This window comes from Manis javanica, chromosome 6 (assembly GCF_040802235.1).
Source record: "Manis javanica isolate MJ-LG chromosome 6, MJ_LKY, whole genome shotgun sequence".
Taxonomy (NCBI): domain Eukaryota; kingdom Metazoa; phylum Chordata; class Mammalia; order Pholidota; family Manidae; genus Manis; species Manis javanica.
Window position 1 is genome coordinate 136,299,825 of NC_133161.1, and position 20,369 is coordinate 136,320,193.

At 37.6% G+C, this 20,369-nt stretch overlaps 1 protein-coding gene and 1 long non-coding RNA gene across 6 annotated transcripts in view; one reads left to right on the plus strand and one right to left on the minus strand.

Moving 5' to 3' along the window:
• Positions 1-20,369, plus strand: part of ARHGAP32 (Rho GTPase activating protein 32) — a 279,471-nt gene that overhangs the window by 162,022 nt on the left and 97,080 nt on the right. For all 5 annotated transcript variants that reach the window (XM_073239491.1, XM_073239489.1, XM_037000879.2 and 2 more), the window contains one exon: positions 7,337-7,423. In XM_073239491.1, coding sequence (XP_073095592.1) covers positions 7,337-7,423 — 87 coding nt within the window. The remainder of the gene's footprint in view (positions 1-7,336; positions 7,424-20,369) is intronic.
• Positions 1-20,369, minus strand: part of LOC140850015 (uncharacterized) — a 58,857-nt gene that overhangs the window by 24,226 nt on the left and 14,262 nt on the right. The window lies entirely within an intron of this gene.

A 20,369-nucleotide genomic window follows, 5' to 3' on the forward strand; every position in this document is an offset into this window, starting at 1 on the left:
TTTTGTTGAGAGTTTTTATCATGAATGGATATTACATTTTGTTGAATGCTTTTTCAGCATCTATGGAGATGATCATGTGGTTTTTGTCCTTTTTGTTGATGTTCTGGATGATGTTTATGGATTTTTGAATGTTGTACCATCCTTGCATCCCTGGAATAAATCCTACTTGATTATGATGGGTGATCTTTTTGATGTATTTTTGAATTTGGTTTGTTAATATTTTGTTGAGTGTTTTTGCATCTATGTTCATCAGGGATATTGGTCAGTAATTTTCTTTTTTTGTGGTGTCTTTGCCTGGTTTTGGTATTAGAGTGATGTTGGCCTCGTAGAATGAGTTTGGGAGTATTCCCTTCTCTTCTATGTTTTGGAAAATTTTAAGGAGGATGGATCTTAGGTCTTCACTAAATGTTTGATAAAATTTAGCAGTAAAACCATCTGGTCCAGGGATTTTGTTCCTGAGTAGTTTTTTGATTACCAGTTCAATTTCCTTGCTGGTAATTGGTCTATTTAGATTTTCTGTTTCTTCCTGGGTCAGTCTTGTTGTATTTTTCCAGAAAGTTGTCCATTTCTTCTAGGTTGTCCAGTTTGTTAGCATATAATTTTTCATAGTATTCTTTCATAATTCTTTGTACTTCTAGGGTATCTGTAGTGAGTTTTTCTTTCTCATTTCTGTTTCTATTTATGTGTGTAGACTCTCTTTTTTTCTTGAGAAGTCTGGCCTAGGGGTTTATCTATTTTGTTTATTTTTTCAAAGAACCAGCACCTGTTGTCATTGATTCTTTCTATTGTTTTATTCTTCTCAATTTCATTTATTTCTGCTGTAATCTTTATTATGTCCCTCCTTTTACTGATTTTGGGCCTCATTTGTTCTTCTTTTTCTAATTTTGTTAATTTTGAGTTTAAACTGTTCATATGGAATTGTTCTTCTTTCCTGAGGGAGGCCTATATTGCAGTATACTTCCCTCTTAGCACAGCCTTTGCTGTGTCCCACAGATTTTGAAGTGTTGAATTATTGTTATCATTTGTGTCCATGTATTGCTTGATCTCTGTTTTTATTTGGTCATTGATCCATTGATTATTTAGGAGCATGTTATTAAACCTCCATGTGTTTTTGGGCTTTTTCATTTTCTTTTGTGTAATTTATTTCTAGTTTCATACCTTTTTGGTCTGAGAACCTGTTTGGTACAATTTCAATCTTTTTGAATTTACTGAGGCTCTTTTAGTGGCCCAGTATATGTTCTATTCTTGAAAATGTTCCAGGTGCACTTGAGAAGAATGTGTGTCCTGTTACTTCTGGATGGAGTGTTCTGTAGATTTCTGTTAGGTCCATCTGTTCTATTGTGTTGTTCAGTGCCTCTGTCTCCTTACTTATTTTCTGTCTGGTTGGTCTGTCCTTTGGAGTGAGTGGTGTGTTGAAGTCTAAATGACTGCATTGCATCTATTTCCCCCTTTAATTCTGTTAGTATTTGTTTCACATATGTAGGTGATCCTGTGTTGGGTGCATAGATATTTATAATAGTTACATCCTCTTGTTGGACTGACCCCTTTATCATTATGTAATGTCCTTATCTCTTGTTACTTTCTTTGTTTTGAAGTCTGTTTTGTCTGATACAAGTACTGCAACTCTTACTTTTTGCTCCCTATTAGTTGCATGAAATTTCTTTTTCCATCCCTTTACTTTCAGTCTTTGTATGTCTTTGGGTTTAAAGTGAGTTTCTTGTAGCAGCTACAGACAGGTCTTGTTTTCTTATCCATTCATTGACTCTATGTCTTTCGATTGGTGCATTCCGACCATTTACATTTAGGGTGATTATTGATAAGTATGTACTTACTGCCATTGTAGGCTTTAGATTTGTGGTTATCAAAGGTTCAAGGGTAATTCCCTTACTATCTAACAGTCTAATTTAACTCAGTATGCTATTACAAACACAACCTAAAGATTCTTTTTTTTTTCCCTCCTTTTTCTTCCTCTTCCGTTCTTTATATTTAGGTATCATCTTCTGTATCTTTGTCTATCCCTTGATTGATTTTGGGGGTAGTTGATTTGATTTTGCATCTGCTTAGTAATTAATTGTTCTGCCTTCTTTACTGTGGTCTTATTTCCCTTGGTGATAGCTATTTAGCCTTAGGAACACTTCCATCTATAGCAGTCCCTCCAAAATCCACTCTAGAGGTAGTTCGTGGGAGATAAATTCTCTCAGCTTTTGCTTATCTGAAAATTGTTTAATCCCTCCTACAAATTTAAATGACAATCTTGCCAGGTAGAGTATTCTTGGTTCAGGGCCCTACTGTTTCATTGCATTAAATATCTCATGCCACTCCTTTTTGGCCTGTAAGATTTCTTTTGAGAAGTCTGATAGCCTGATGGGTTTTCTTTTGTATGTGATCTTTTTTCTCTCTCTAGCTGCTTTTTAAAGTCTGTCCTTATCCTTGATCTTTGCCATTTTAATTATTATATGTCTTGGTGTTGTCTTCCTTGGGTCCCTTGTGTTGGGAGATCTGTGCATCTCCATGGCCTGAGAGACTATCTCCTTCTCCATATTGGGGAAGTTTTCAGCAATCACCTCCTCAAAGACACTTTCTATCCCTTTTTCTCTCTCTTCTCTCTCTCCTTTTCTGGTACCCATATGATGCGAATACTTTTCCAATTGGATTGACTGCACAGTTCTCTCAATATTCTTTAATTCCTAGAGATCCTTTTTTCTCTCTGTGCCTCAGCTTCTTTGTATTTCTCTTCTCTAATTTCTATTCCATTTACTGTCTCTTCTACTACATCTAATTTGCTTTTAAATCCCTCCATTATATGTTTCATTTCAGATATGAAATTTTTTAATGATTGAATCTCTGTCCTAAATTCATCCCTGAGTTATTGAATATTTTTCTGTACTTCCATGAGCATGTTTATGATTTTTATTTTGAACTCTCTTTCAGGAAGATTGGTGAGTTCAGTTTCACTTGGCCATTTTTCTGTTGTTTGTGAGATTTTGGTTTGAACCAGGTTCCTTTGATGTTTCATATTTGCATGTGGTACCCTCTAGTGCCCAGAGGCTGTAGTGTCTGGAGTTGCTCAGCCCCTGGAGTGATGTCAGGGGTTTCAGGGGAATGGCACTGGTGCCCTGTGGGAAGAAAGAGCTGTTTCCTGCTTCTCAGCTGCAGTGTGTGGCTCCACTGTCAGAACCAGTAGTCCAAGCACACAGGTGTAAACCTGTGTGCTTTGTGGTTGTAGCTGCTGTAGGTGGGGCTTCTCTCTGGCTGGCCCGACGCCAGGGCAGGGACTGTCAGTTTGCGAGCTGGTGTTGGCAGACCAGGATGAAGGTGATGCAGGCTGCGTATCACAATGGGGAGCCTCAGAACTGAGTAACCATCCTGGGGAATGGAGCATCTGAAGTTCCTGAAAGTTCCCAACCTGCTGGGCAGAGCGCTCTCAGATAACCTTGTCCACCTATCCCTTCTCCCCAGTAGCAAGCTCTGTGCAATACCCGCCCTTTCAGTAGCCCTCACACTGCTAGAAAGCCTCTCAGATCGCCCACCTTTCCTTTGTCCCAGAGCAGCTGGATGTGGATCCCTGTCCTCCACAAATGGCTAGAATCTCTGTCTCTCCAAGTATTCCCTCTGTCTTAGCTTTCCAGCCCCACTAATTTCTAGAGCAATATAAGTTTGTGCTCCCAAAGAAGATCTCCAGGGCTGGGTGTTCAGCAGTCCTAGGCTTCCACCCCTCCCCTCTCTGTTTCTCTTCCTCCTGACCGTGAGCTGGGGTGGGGGAAGTGCTTGGTTGCCACCGGATCAAGGCTTTGTTAAGTTACCCTGTTTTGTGAGGTCTGCTCTGTTCTCCAGGTGTATGCAGTGTGGCACAGTCTTTTTTCCTGTTGTTCTTTTAGGATTGTATTAACTATATTTTCATAGTATATGTGGTTTTGGGAGGACTTCTCTGTCTCACCTCTCATGCCGCCATATTTGATGCGCCAGGTGTTGTATTATCTTTAGGCAGGTTCTTTTTCCAAATCTGCTGGTGAGCTCTTTAAGTGAATTTTTAGTTTTAGTTACTGTAATGGTCATCCCTTGAGTTTGTGTGTGATTCCCTTTTCTCCTCTTCATTGAAACTTTCATTTGTCTATTGTTTTCTTAATTTCCTTTACTTCTTGTGGTTTCTTTGAGCTCTTGTGTTTTATATGGTTCACTTCAAATCTAGTAAGTTTTATATCTGGACTTCTCAGGGAGAGATTTTATTGGTTTATTTTACGTTTCTTCTTTTGAATGATGCATGTCTTCCTGTTTTTTTTTATATCTCATGATTTTCTTTTTGTTGTTGCATACTGCAGTTTGAATATTATGCTGAGGTAATCCTAAAAATTAGATTCTACCTCTTTCCACAGATTTGCTCTTTTTGATCAGAAAGTCTGTTTGTTTAGACACTTTTCCAGACTGTTTTCTGAAGGGACTCTATTCCATGTTATGTGTGCTCATGAAGTCTCTCTTTTAGCTTGTGTTCACATAGTGTTTTGTCAGGGAATTCCTTGAATGCCAGGAGCTAAAAATAAAATAACAAACAAAACAAAAAGCCATTTCCTTCAGTGTTTGCACATTTTCTCTGTGTTGGGGCACTCACTCAACATTTAACCAGGCTGTTTAAAACATTGGTGTGTTTTTATGTCTTTGTATACATATGTTCTACCTGGTCGTGTTTGTGTGTTTCAAAATGCCCCCGTATGCACAGGTACTTTTTAGTGATCTGATTTCCCAAAGAAGCTCTCTCCTCAGTTTTTCTTCCTGGACTTTAAGGTGTCTGTTATATATCTTAACTATAATAATCTTGTCCTCCAGGTGACTGCAGCTTTTAGTTTACTTTACAATATTTTTATGCAGTGCTGCTGCTTTTATTTGTGAGTTTCAAATTAGGTGAAAGAGAGGTGTGTGCCTTGTGCAGGCCTTCAAGTAGCAGCAAGACAGGTCAGAAAAAAAAAACACAATCGTTTGTGAATAATGTCTTTGCTCTTACCATCCAGGACCAGGGTCCTACTCTTGGAACTAGGGCTGCGGAGCAAGAACCAGTAGAAATACTAAGCTTTCCTACAATTTTTAAATTGGCTTTTTCAAAACTCATTATTCTCATAGTGGTTGTAAACCTTTAGTGTTTTCTGGAGTAACTGAGAAAGTTGGTTGTGAGAATTTTTGCTTGTTTTTTCATGTTTCCGTGAAGGACTGGAGTTTGGAGTTGCCTGTGCTCCCATTTTGTTGACACAATTTGACCATCCTTCTCTGCTGTTAGCCCTCCTCCCCTGCCACCAAAGTTCTGCTTAGGAACTGATTTTGTTTCTAGTCTATTTCTATTTCAGCTGTTGACAATTAAAAATTTTATAACCTCTCCTTTCTGTTTGGAAGTTCAGGAGTTTTTTCAGCAAGGGAAATTGAAAATTGGTGAGATGTCTGAAGATCTCTGTGCTTTACTGCTAAGCCAGCAGTTTTCTGAATTGTTGAAGAGCATATGCTCTTTCTGTATCTCTTCTTTACCACATGGTTGTTACTTCTCTTTGCTCTCCAGTCCCTTCTTCAGCTTTCTGTTCCAAAGAAGAACTCCCTTCCCTCTACTTTATTTCAGATCTTGGTAGGTAGCTGTGCTATACTTTGTGAAGCCCTAAGTTGCCTCCATGGGGTTTCTCTCAGCTCTTCTGTGCATCCTTGAGTGGTTGAATGTCCCGAGTACCTTAGAGGGCTCTCAGTGTTTCTGCCCTCTCCTGGCTTCTTTCCCCAGCTCTCCATCAACAGTGGTTCATTGCCTTGTGCCTGAGGAGCCTCCACATACTTCATGGGTTTGTCTCTCTTGGTTCTCCTGCTCTTATCCCACCCTTTGGAGTACTGATCCTACACACTTGGTGAAAACCTGTGAGAACCAGCTGATGGGTGAGTGTTGACTGTCTGCCACAAGGTGCTGTTTGGAATTTTAGGTTGTCACTTCAGTTCACATGTAGTCTTCAGGGTATGACTGCTTTCTCTTCAGCTGAAAGTAGATTCTTTGTCGTCCTCCATCTTTCCCAGACATCTCAGCACATTCATAAGTGTCTTCTGTTCCGTAAAAGTCTTGACACTGTAAGCAACTTAGTTCGTTCAGTATTGTTTTACCCATAAGCCTTCTCTATTTTTTTAATTATGATTTTGTAGTTCACCTGGTTTATTTTGGCTAGTGTGAGAATGAGCATTGTCTTGGGAACTTCTACTCAATATCAGAATTAAAAAAAGATACTTCCATGATACTACTTTCAAAAATAGGGAATATTTCTTTGTCAGTGTCATATTTCTTATACTAGTAACTATGATGATAGATAGCACTTACTAAATACTTACTGAGTACTAGGCATCTTCGTTTAAATTCATTATCTCATTTGATACTCACAAACTTAAGAATAAACATTATTATGTCATCTCCATTTTCCAGATGAGAGATGTAAGTAGGTAGATCAATGTTATATAGTCAGTCAGTGACACTTTTAAACTCAGGGTTGTTTATCTTTGGAGCAGAGTTGCAAATTCACATTCCTAAATGGGGCAGGTATGTAATATAAGTGAATGAAATTATATGTCAATGATATTTCAATAAAAAATATATATATAAATGAATGAAGAGGGTAGGGTGTGAAAAAACAAAACAAGCAATGTGGTGAATGAGAGTTAATATTCAGCATAGGCACTGGTGAAAAAATAAAGAATAATCAGTTCTGTGCAAAGTATCTCTTAGAGAATACATGACATTTAAAGGGGTTGGTCACTTCTCAGCTCCTGCAGTTGTTGTCCATATGATAATATAGGTCCAATATTTCTGATTTTCTGATTTCAATGGAAGCCAGAAATCTGTATTTTTCATATGAAACCACTCAGTTTCTAAATTTTAGTAGCTGGTTCGAATAAAAATATAATAAACCCAGTGTTCAGACCTACATGGTGAGTCTGAAATAAAACCTGGCCACAGTTTGTAATCTCTGTAATAGAGTCTGAACCCTTTTAAATCATCTGGTCACGCTGTCTCTTTAGTGCCCATCTGAGTGCCTTCCTTGCACATACTTGCTAAATAAATTGAGGACATGAAGACCTGCTCTAGAATGAATGTACGTTATTTACTGCTTTTATGCAGTTGTGCTTGTTTAGATATAAGCTACAAAGACAATTCATAGAAACATTTTTTAATAAAACCCTGAATTCTTCATTTTATCTGCTGTAAGTAATAGAGTTCTACTATAAGGCATATCTTACATTGAACTGATGTGAGGGTTCAGGTATTACTGATTACCTAGTTTATTCTTTTTTATTAATCATTGACTTTCTTTCCCTTTCTTCTTTGACATAGCTTTCACTTTCAGAAGAACAGAATGAAGTAACAAAAAATGGCTGTGAATCTAAAGAGCTGGTCTACCTCGTGCACATTGCTTGTCAGGTAAATTTTTGCATGTGTTCTCCATTTCACATAAAATTTAATAAGAATTATTTTGAGTGATTAATAAATACCCTTCTAAAATACATTTCTCACATTGTCTAATAGAATCCACAGAAAGATATTTACACAATTTTGAAATGAAATAGGACTATGAATGACTATTGTTAAGAAATAAAATGTATCCTATAAAAAAAGAGAATAAATATGTTCGTGCAGTACTGTGTGGAACATATAACTTAAATTTCTTTTCTTTGCATTTTAGAAAGTTTTTAAGGTTTTAGATACTTGTGAATGAATGAAAGTGGCTATGGTAACACAGTAGTTTGATTTTATTCTTTCTCCCAGTCATATTGGCAATTCTGCATGTGCTCAGATTTGAAATAATCAGTTTAATAGAATCAGCTTTATAGATATTTAATTAACAAACTTAAATGAAAATTCTTATTTTTTTTTCATTTATTTATTTTCATTTATTTGTGCTAATAAAATGACCATTTAAGAACCTAATGCCTAAGCTAAGAACAAATAATTTACATCTTCCTATGTTCTCCATCCCTATCCCATTCCCTTGCCTCCCCCTCTTGAATTTTGTTTTCATTACTACTTTTGGGGAGGAAGTGTTTATCCCATACATTGTTTGTTTTACTTATTTTTTAGTTTTATGAAAAGATTTTAATAATCCATGTTATTTTATGGGATATTTTTTTTTGAGAGGGCATCTCTCACATTTATTGATCAAATGGTTGTTAACAACAATAAAATTCAGTATAGGGGGGTTGATGCTCAATGTACAATCATTAATCCATCTCAAGTCTAATTCTCATCAGTCTCCAATCTTCTGAAGCATAACGAACAAGTTCTTACATGGTGAACGAATTCTTACATAGTGAATAAATTCTTACATGGTGAACAGTACAAGGGCATTCATCACAGAAACTTTCGGTTTTGATCACGCATTATGACCTATAAACAATCAGGTCAAATATGAATATTCGTTTGATTTTTGTACTTGATTTATATGTTGATCCCACATTTCTCCCTCTATTATTATTATTATTATTATTATTATTATTATTATTATTATTATTTTTAATAAAATGCTGAAGTGGTAGGTAGATGCAAGATAAAGGTAGAAAACATAGTTTAGTACTGTAAGAGGGCAAATGTAGATGATCAGATGATCAGGTGTGTGCCTATTGACTAAGTATTAATCCAGGCTAGACAAAGGCAGCAAAACATCCACGGATGCAGAAGATTTCTCTCAAAGCAGGGGGGGGGTGAGGTTCTGAGCCTCACCTCTGTTGATCCCCAAATTCTCACCTGATGGCCCCCCTGCGACTCTGCCTGTCTTAGGTTGTTCCTCCCTTGAGGAATCTTACCCGTCTCTGGCTAACCAGTCATCTTCCGGGGCCATACAGGGAAATGTAAAGTTGGTAAGTGAGAGAGAAGCCATATTGTTTGCAAAGGTTAGCTTTTTACTTCTTTGCAGATTTATGCCCTGTGGCTTCTATGCCCAGCACTTGTCTCGAGGTATCTTTACCACCTGGAGTAATTATGATACTCGGTAAATTCGATATGAGGCATGAATTCTATTTAAGGGTTGTAATTAGGAAGAAAGAAGAAAAGCTACAGATGTAGCATATGGAAGGAAACATGGGAGGATTGATTATTTCTTTGACATATCTTCTTGTACAGTACCTTAAGTATGTATAGGTTTTAAACTACTAACTAATTTGCACACACATATTAACATAATAGGAATGTGGTGACATAAACAAAGCAAATCTATAATTACCATCCATCTCCAGTGAAGCCAAGAAAACCATTTAGGCACCCTAGGCATTTGTGAAAATTTGTCTATGATATGATGGATATTGTCCAACTGTACTTGAACAGTCTGAGAGAAATCAGACAAATTAAAGCAGCCCATTTCTGGGATCTGTTCACATCCCATATGTTCTTTTAACCGTAGATAGTCTATAGTCATAAGATTTTGGAGTGCTACACCTTGCACCCCTCCCACCTCCTGGTTGAGTTCCAACAGTACAGATCTGGTCAAATTCGTTGTCTCACTGTATGCACATGCCAGCCTAGACATCTCCCTCCTCATTCCTATGGCAAGTCCAGGAGACGGTGGGCTGGATGCAGCCACAACCGCAGCATCGTCCGGATCCCTGTGGAGGCTTTTTGATGATCATCCCCCGGCACAAGTCCTCCAGAGAGTGCTGATGCCGGAAGCTCCTCCTCATATCGTATCTTAGTTCATTTTCTGGGTATCCAAGCTAGGCCTTGATCTTCTGCATAGAAACAAATAGACCCTTTGCCCACACTTTGACATGCCCTCTATACCACTGTGCAGAAATCATTGGAGGTCAGCACACAGTACCTGCTTTTTTTTTTTTTTTTTTTTTTATTAAGAGAAAGGAATATTATCAGAAAAGAGTACCACCATAGCTGATCATCTGACACCCTTTAAGTGATCAACATTAAGGATATTTAAAGCATGCGTTGATCTTTGATTTACCAAAGGTTTTATCCTATCAAGGAGTAATCCCCCTTTTCTTTCTTTCTTTCTTTCTTTTTTTTTTTTTAATTTTTAATCTATACTTACATGAAGAATACTATGTTTACTATGCTCTCCCCTATATCAGGTCCCCCCTAAAAACCACATTACGGTTACTGTCCATCAGCTTAGCAAAATTTTGTAGAGTCACTACTTGTCCTGTCTGTGTTGTGCAGCCCACCCTCCCCTTTCTCCCTCCCCCCCTTTTTCTTCCCCCCCCCTTATCCCTCCCTGCCCACCCATCCTCCCCAGTTCCTTTCCCTTTGGTACCTGTTAGTCCATTTTTGGGTTCTGTAATTCCGCTGCTGTTTTGTTCCTTCAGTTTTTCCTTTGTTCCTATACTCCTCAGATGAGTGAAATCATTTGTTATTTCTCTTTCTCCACTTGGCTTATTTCACTGAACATAATACTCTCCAGCTCCATCCATGTTGCTGCAAATGGTTGGATTTTTCCACTTCTTATGGCTGAGTAGTATTCCATTGTGTATATGTACCACATCTTCTTTATCCATTCATCTACCGATGGACATTTAGGTTGCTTCCAATTCTTGGCTATTGTAAATAGTGCTGCGATAAACATAGGGGTGCATCTGTCTTTCTCAAACTTGATTGCTGCGTTCTTAGGGTAAATTCCTAGGAGTGGAATTCCTGGGTCAAATGGTAGGTCTGTTTTGAGCATTTTGATGAACCTCCATACTGCTTTCCACAATGGTTGAACTAATTTACATTCCCACCAGCAGTGTAGGAGGGTTGCCCTTTCTCCACAGCCTCGCCAACATTTGTTGTTTGTCTTTTGGATGGTAGCCATCCTTACTGGTGTGAGGTGATACCTCATTGTAGTTTTAATTTGCATTTCTCTGATAATTAGCAATGTGGAGCATCTTTTGATGTGTCTCTTGGCCATCTGTATTTCTTTTTTAGAGAACTGTTTGTTCAGTTCCTCTGCCCATTTTTTAATTAGCTTATTTGTTTTTTGTTTGTTGAGGCGTGTGAGCTCTTTATATATTCTGGACGTCAAGCCTTTATTGGATCTGTCATTTTCAAATATATTCTCCCATACTGTAGGGTTCCTTTTTGTTCTATTGATGGTGTCTTTCGCTGTACAGAAGCTTTTCAGCTTAATGTAGTCCCACTTGCTCATTTTTGCTGTTGTTTTCCTTGCCCGGGGAGATATGTTCAAGAAGAAGTCACTCATGTTTATGTCTAAGAGGTTTTTGCCTATGTTTTTTTCCAAGAGTTTAATGGTTTCATGACTTACATTCAGGTCTTTGATCCATTTTGAGTTTACCTTTGTATATGGGGTTAAACAATGGTCCAGTTTCATTCTCCTACATGTAGCTGTCCAGTTTTGCCAGCACCATCTGTTGAAGAGACTGTCATTTTGCCATTGTATGTCCATGGCTCCTTTATCAAATATTAATTGACCATATATGTTTGGGTTAATGTCTGGAGTTCTAATCTGTTCCACTGGTCTGTGGCTCTGTTCTTGTGCCAGTACCAAATTGTCTTGATTACTATGGCTTTGTAGTAGAGCTTGAAGTTGGGGAGTGAGATCCCCCCTACTTTATTCTTCTTTCTCAGGATTGCTTTGGCTATTCAGGGTCTTTGGTGTTTCCATATGAATTTTTGAATTATTTGTTCCAATTCATTGAAAAATGTTGCTGGTAATTTGAGAGGGATTGCATCAAATCTGTATATTGCTTTGGGCAGGATGGCCATTTTGACGATATTAATTCTTCCTAGCCATGAGCATGGGATGAGTTTCCATTTATTAGTGTCCCCTTTAATTTCTCTTAAGAGTGACTTGTAGTTTTCAGAGTATAAGTCTTTCACTTCTTTGGTTAGGTTTATTCCTAGGTATTTTATTCTTTTTGATGCAATGGTGAATGGAATTGTTTTCCTGATTTCTCTTTCTATTGATTCATTGTTACTGTATAGGAAAGCTACAGATTTCTGTGTGTTAATTTTGTATCCTGCAACTTTGCTGTATTCCGATATCAGTTCTAGTAGTTTTGGAGTGGAGTCTTTAGGGTTTTGTATGTACAGTATCATATCATCTGCAAATAGTGACAGTTTAACTTCTTCTTTACCAATCTGGATTCCTTGTATTTCTTTGTTTTGTCTGATTGCCGTGGCTAGGACCTCCAGTACTATGTTAAATAACAGTGGGGAGAGTGGGCATCCCTGTCTGGTTCCCGATCTCAGAGGAAATGCATTCAGCTTCTCGCTGTTCAATATAATGCTGGCTGTGGGTTTATCATATATGGCCTTTATTATGTTGAGGTACTTGCCCTCTATTCCCATTTTGCTGAGAGTTTTTATCATGAATGGATGTTGAATTTTGTCAAATGCTTTTTCAGCATCTATGGAGATGATCATGTGGTTTTTGTCTTTCTTTTTGTTGATGTGCTGGATGATGTTGATGGATTTTCGAATGTTGTACCATCCTTGCATCCCTGGGATGAATCCCACTTGGTCATGGTGTATGATCCTTTTGATATACTGTTGAATTCTGTTTGCTAATATTTTATTGAGTATTTTTGCATCTACATTCATCAGGGATATTGGTCTGTAATTTTCTTTTTTGGTGGGATCTTTGCCTGGTTTTGGTATTAGGGTGATGTTGGCTTCATAGAATGAGTTTGGGAGTATTCCCTCTTCTTCTATTTTGTGGAACACTTTAAGGAGAATGGGTATTATGTCTTCTCTGTGTGTCTGATAAAATTCCGAGGTAAATCCGTCTGGCCCCGGGGTTTTGTTCTTGGGTAGTTTTTTGATTACTGTTTCAATTTCTTTGCTCATAATTGGTTTGTTTAACTTTTGTGTTTCTTCCTTGGTCAGTCTTGGGAGGTTGTATTTTTGTAGGAAGTTGTCCATTTCTTCTAGGTTTTCCAGCTTGTTGGCATATAGGTTTTCACAGTAGTGTTTAATAATTCTTTGTATTTCTGTGGAGTCTGTTGTGATTTTTCCATTCTCATTTCTGATTATGTTGATTTGTGTTGATTCTCTTTTTCTCTTAATAAGTTGGGCTAGAGGCTTATCTATTTTGTTTATTTTCTCAAAGAACCAGCTCTTGGTTTCGTTGATTTTTTCTATTGTTTTATTCTTCTCAATTTTGTTTATTTCTTCTCTGATCTTTATTATGTCCCTCCTTCTGCTGACTTTAGGCCTCATTTGTTCTTCTTTTTACAGTTTTGATAATTGTGATGTTAGACTATTCATTTGGGATTGTTCTTCCTTCTTCAAGTGTGCCTGGATTGCTATATACTTTCCTCTTAAGACTGCTTTCGCTGCATCCCACAGAAGTTGGGGCTTAGTGTTGTTGTTGTCATTTGTTTCTATATATTCCTTGATCTCTATTTTGATTTGTTCATTGATCCACTGATTATTTAGTAGCATGTTGTTAAGCCTCCATGTGTTTGTGAGCCTTTTTGTTTTCTTTGTAGAATTTATTTCTACTTTTATACCTTTGTGGTCTGAAAAATTGGTTGGTAGAATTTCAATATTTTGGAGTTTCCTGAGGCTCTTTTTGTGAGCTAGTATGTGGTCTATTCTGGATAATGTTCCATGTGCACTTGAGAAGAATGTATATCCTGTTGCTTTTGGATGTAGAGTTCTATAGATGTCTATTAGGTCCATCTGTTCTAGGGTGTTGTTCAGTGCCTCTGTGTCCTTACTTATTGTCTGCCTGGTGGATCTATCCTTCGGGGTGAGTGGTGTGTTGAAGTCTCCTAAAATGAATGCATTGCAGTCTATCTCCTTCTTTAGTTCTGTTAGTATTTGCTTCACATATGCTGGTGCTCCTGTATTGGGTGCATATATAATTAGAATGGTTATATCCTCTTGTTGGACTGAGCCCTTTATCATTATGTCGTGTCCTTCTTTATCTCTTGTTACTTTCTTAGTTTTGAAGTCTATTTTGTCTGATATTAGTACTGCAACCCTTGCTTTCTTCTCACTGTTGTTTGCCTGAAATATGTTTTTCCATCCCTTGACTTTTAGTCTATGCTTATCTTTGGGTTTAAGGTGAGTTTCTTGTAAGCAGCATATAGATGGTTCTTGCTTTTTATCCATTATATTACTCTGTGTCTTTTGATTGGTGCATTAAGTCCATTTACATTTAGGGTGACTATTGAGAGATATGTACTTATTGCCATTGCAGACTTTAGATTCGTGGTTACCAAAGGTTCAAGGTTAGCTTCTTTAGTATCTTACTGCCTAACTTAGCTCGCTTATTGAGCTGTTATATACACTGTCTGGAGATTCTTTTCTTCTCTCCCTTCTTATTCCTCCTCCTCCATTCTTCATATGTTGTGTGTTTTGTTCTGTGCTCTTTTTAGGGGTGCTCCCATTTAGAGCAGTCCCTGTAGGATGCCCTATAGAGGTGGTTTGTGGGAAGCAAATTCCCTCAGCTTTTGCCTGTCTGGGAATTCTTTAATCCCGCCATCATATTTAAATGATAGTCGTGCTGGATACAGTATCCTTGGTTCAAGGCCCTTCTGTTTCATTGCATTAAGTATATCATGCCATTCTCTTCTGGCCTGTAGGGTTTCTGTCGAGAAGTCTGATGATAGCCTGATGGGTTTTCCTTTATAGGTGACCTTTTTCTCTCTAGCTGCCTTTAAAACTCTTTCCTTGTCCTTGATCCTTGCCATTTTAATTACTATGTGTCTTGGTGTTGTTCTCCTTGGATCCTTTCTGTTGGGCGTTCTGTGTAATTCCATGGTCTGTTCGATTATTTCCTCCCCCAGTTTGGGGAAGTTTTCAGCAATTATTTCTTCAAAGAGACTTTCTATCCCTTTTCCTCTCTCTTCTTCTTCTGGTACCCCTATAATACGGATATTGTTCCTTTTGAATTGGTCACATAGTTCTTTTAGTGTTGTTTCATTCCTGGAGATCCTTTTATCTCTCTCTATATCAGCTTCTATACGTTCCTGTTCTCTGGCTTCTATTCCTTCAATGGCCTCTTGCATCTTATCCATTCTGCTTATAAATCCTTCCAGGGATTGTTTCACTTCTGTGATCTCCTTCCTGACATCTGTGATCTCCTTCCGGACTTCATCCCACTGCTCTTGCATTTTTCTCTGCATCTCATCCCATTGCTCTTGCATTTTTCTCTGCATCTCTGTCAGCATGTTCATGATTTTTATTTCGAATTCTTTTTCAGGAGGACTGGTTAGGTCTGTCTCCTTCTCAGGTGTTGTGTCTGTGATCTTTTCCTGCCTGTAGTTTTGTCTTTTCATTGTGATAGAGATAGTGTGCAGAGCTGGTACAAGTGACCACTGGAAGAGCTTTCCTTCTTGTTGGTTTGTGGCCTTCCTCACCTGGGAGAATAGCGACCTCTAGTGGCTTGTGCTGGGCAGCTGTGTGAAGACAGGGCTTCTGCGTGCAGACAGGGCTTCCGCGTGCAGACAGGGCTTCCACGTGCAGACAGGGCTTCCGCTTCCTGCCCGGTTGCTATGGGGTTTATCTCTGCTGTTGCTGTGGGCATGGCCTGGCTGGGGCTGCTCCTCCAAAATGGTGGAGCCTCTTTGGAGGGGGAGCGGCTGGGAGGCTATTTATCTCCATAAGGGGCCTCTGTGCTCCCTGCTGCCCAGGGGGTTAGAGTGCCCAGAGATCCCCAGATTCCCTGCCTCTGGTCTAAGTGACCTGTCCTGCCCCTTTAAGACTTCCAAAAAGCACTCTCCAAACCAAAACAACAACAGCAACAATGAGAGAGGGAACAGAAAAAAAAAGAAAAGAAAGAAAAAAGAAAAAACACATAATTTTTTTTTTTTCCTCAGGCGCCGGTCCCAGGCACCCGCTCACTGGTCCTGCTGCCCTGCCTCCGTAGCACCAGGGTTCCTGTCCCTTCAAGGCTTCCAATAAGTACCCGCCCACTGGTCCCGCAGGGAAAAACACGCGATATTCTTTGTCCTAAGGCGCCGGTCCCAGGCACCCGCTCACCAGTCCCACCACCCTGCCTCCCTAGCACCGGGGTGCCTGTCCCTTTAAGGCTTCCAAAAAGCACTCGCCAAAAAGCGAAAAAAAAAAGGGGAAAAACGCATGATTTCCTCCGGCCTCAGGTGCCGGTCTCAGGCACCCGCCCACTGGTCCCGCAGGGAAAAATGCAGGATATTCTTTGTCCTCAGTCGCCAGTCCCAGGCACCCGCTCACCAGTCCCGCCGCCCTGCCTCCCTAGCACCGGGGTCCCTGTCCCTTTAAGGCTTCCAAAAAGCACTCGCCAAAAAGAGAAAAGAAAAGGGGAAAAACGCGCGATCTCCTCCGTCCTCAAGTGCCGTTCTCAGGCACCCGCCCACCGGTCCCGCAGGCAATCAGGAAAATGAACTCCATAATAGTTTCGAATAAGATTTCACATAGCTCCGTCCTCAAGTGCCGGTCCCAGGCACCCGCTCACCGGTCCTGCCACCCTGCCTCCCTAGCAACGGGGTCCCTGTCCCTTTAAGGCTTCCAAAAAGCACTCGCCAAAAAAAAAAAAAAAAAAAAAAAAAACTGCTCCGGTTTCTTTCCACCCGCCGGGAGCCGGGCGGAGGGGCGCTCGGGTCCCGCCGGGCCGGGGCTTGTATCTTACCCCCTTCGCAAGGCACTGGGTTCTTGCAGGTGTGAATGTGGTCTGGATGTTGTCCTGTGTCCTGTGGTCTCTATTTTAGGAAGATTTTTCTTTGTTATATTTTCATAGCTCTATGTGTTTTTAGGAGGAGATTTCCACTGCTCTACTCATGCCGCCATCTTGGCTCCACCAGAAAATTCTTCTTTTAAGAATAAAGGGAACATATTGTTAATCAGTTTAATAGAATCAGTTTTATAGATATTTAATTAACAAATGAAAATTCTTCTTGTAAGAGTAAAGGGAATGTATTGTTTACTGATGACATGATTAAATGAGTCAGCAGCTACTATTCACATATTACAATAAAAGAGCAGACCAAATTGTGCCTCAGATGCTCATTTTTCTAACCAACACAGTAAGTTCCACTGTGGTATAACAAATGTTGTTTGTTTTAGAAGCCAGTTATTTTTTGACTCTTCGGATTAGAACTTTTTTTAGGGTAATTATCATGACTTGTTCTTAGATTTTAAATATGTCATTTATAGATTTGATTATTTCCTCCATCAAGTAAACAATTAGTTTGTTTCCTTTAATTATTCTGTGTTCTTTCTGTCTTCTGCCTATTTTTGAATTAGTCATTGCAAAGCAATTATTTCAAGGAAAGTTTTTTGTTTCCTTTGGGAGAGAGAAAGATAGAGGCATTTATGTTTTATCTCAAAAATATTATTCATGTACCTGAAGTTAAAAATTAAATAATCTGGAAAAGTCTAATATTTATTATCTCATAGGGGGAATACTTGAGTGCTCAATCTTTGCTGACCTTACGGAAAACCTTTCAAAATTAAGTGCTATTATTTTTAGGTGTCAGAAATTGAATATGTGAGCTTGGAAATTGAATTTAACTTGTATGTAAATAAGATGACCAACATTACATATTGTTTATTCTTGTTTTATTATGTGTCATCTCAGTTCCTGTGAAGAAGTAGGCATCTCTGAATCACTAAGTTTCATGTCATATTTCATAAAATGCTTCTATTTGGTGAGTTAATTTTTAAGTGAAAATATCAAGTACTTTTAGGGTAAACCATTACTAATAGATGAATAAAAATCATCTCTTTTTTTTTGCTTTTTCTTTTTCACTGCCAAATTATATCTTTTTTATGTAGAGTACATGGTCAGCATTTCAGTAATAAAATTATTTGTCCTTCTATAACCTAACATCTTTTAGAATATTTTCTTTGTGTCATTAATTTCCATATGTTATAACAAGGCATCTGTCTTTATTCTCATAAGCAAAACATAGTGTCAAAAATACTTGTGCTATTTTTAAAAAATGACCTTCAAAAGGTAAGCATGGTATTTTGGTCCCATATATTAGGATGTATAATTGTTACTTGATCATGCTTCTGTGAATTTTTGACCTGGATAGTTAGGTTATATCATGGTTGTAAATATCTTGTCAAGGTGCTTAAAAAATTTCAGACTACTTGGTATATACTACTTATTATATCCAAGTAGTAGTTTACTACTTTGTAATAATGCCATCACTGTAAGGGATGCCTCTTACTGCCTCACACTGTAAGTAGTCATTGATGTATTCCCATGGCCTACCTTCTGTATTCTTGCCGTATGTAACCCATAAGCCATATTAAATTAAAATCATATTTTTTGTGACACATATAACCAAACTCTTTCATTTTGCAAATGAATAAATTGAGGCCCAAATTACTGAAGTGGCTGGCTTTTCTAAGCTATGTGAAATCTTATTCGAAACTATTATGGAGTTCATTTTCCTGATTGCCAGCTTTTCCTGCATTTCCTTGGAATCACTATCTAGAAAAGATTTAAGAGATTGCTTAGTCTTCAGATGAGATAAGATAAGATTACCATTACACACTGATGTAATATATCCATTCCAAAGGCTATTTATTCTTTGCTAATTTCTAATTATTCAGAATGTGTACTTGAATATCTTTTTATTTAACCAAAATTGCTGATCTTTTATCTTACCCACTTTTGTTCTTTTTATCTTAGAAAGTGGTCAGAACTGTGATCATTTTTCTTTTCTAGATTGTGATATTGATTCCTTTAGGTCTTATCTTGGAACCTTTTAATTTTGCCTTTGCATCTGCCCTTTAAAATTTATTTTTTAAATTGTGAATCCAGTAATGTAAACCACATCTTCCATATGGAAAAATCTAAATTCAGTAGGCATTTTGGTCACCTGTGTGTCCAGTTTGCTTATATTATGGCATGCAGAATAACCTTGAATTCTTGCAACAGCCCTGTAGACAGATAGCCTAATCTCCATTCTACAGATTATGAATCTAAAACAACAGGTTATAAAATTAAAGAAAGGACCAGGATTTGAAAAGCGTGCTGCTTTTCTAATCTTAGTTTTCTAATATAATTTATATTTGGTTAGCTACTCTGAAATTTGCAAGCATTTCCCAGATGTTAATAAAGAATTATAGAAATGCACTGAAGCTAACAATCCAGTTTCTTGCATGACTGCACTGGATAGAGCCTATGTAGCATTTATATATATATATATACACATATATATAATTTTTTTGTGTTCTAAAATTTGGACTTATGGCTATTTATATGGTAAAAAATAATACTTTTTAAAATTTTGGAAAATATAGAAAACAGAAAAAAAGAAAATCACCATTACCCCACTACCCCGAGTCTGTCTCTGTTTAAATTTTATGTATTTTTGCTTTGTTTTATATATTTGCATTTCATAATTAGATGCAGTTATATAGGCATATATATATATATAAAATTGTACACAATTTTAACACATTTTTATTTACAAAACATTCTTCCATGTTATTATAATCTCTCTATAAATGTTATTCTTTTACTTATTGAAGTATAGTTGTCATTCAATGTTATGTTAATTTTAGGCATCTAATATAGAAATCTTGTTTAGCCATATTCATGTGTCTTAGGTGAATATTAACCATGGATAAAGTGACTCTCTCAGGTGACTTGAAGAATAGATTTTTAATGCCCTGCCTGAGCCTTCAACTACCTCAATCTCATACTAACCATTATTTTATATAATTTTATATAACCGTATTTTATATCATTTTATATAATCTCATTATCGTTATTTAGAATAAGTTGTCTTAATGGATATAGGTATATTGTACCTCAGACATACCTTCCTTATCTTTTTATTCTGTTCTCTAAGTGAACAAACTGGAAAAAAAAAGTGTTATGTAGAACAAACAGATTAGCTAGTCCGTGAAGAAACACTCCAGTTTGTGTCATGATGTTGATCTGTATGGGAATACTTTTTCTATTCTGAAAATCATACTAATTTTTCTCTTCATAGCCCCAACTTTTCAGGAAACTTAGTATTTAGTTTGAAATCAATAAAGTTAACAAATATCTAGGAAATTCAGGACTATGTTAAGGTAAGATGTAGGACAAACCATTACTGCCTCAAATGTTGAAAATTCAATAATTATAAAAAGAACAAAATTGGACAAGCCCTGACACTAATTATATTGAGCCCCACTACATAGAATAAAGCATTTGTAAGTGTAAGGTCAGTGATAGTGAATCTTAAAAGTACTCTGTTCTATTGTTTTATTCTTTAGCAAATAAGCAAATATCAGCTTATAAATGTTAATTTTAAAATGGCAAAGTTTTCCTAGCTGTTAAAAGAATTTATTCTGACATGGGCCCTAATGAAAATTGTATTCTGATTTTCCCTCTAAATATAGTTTTCTTAGTGCTTGAGTAATTGTTGCTTAATTGGATATTAATATTTTATTGTCTCATACAAGCTTTCGAGTAGTTTAATGGTTCTTGTTAAAG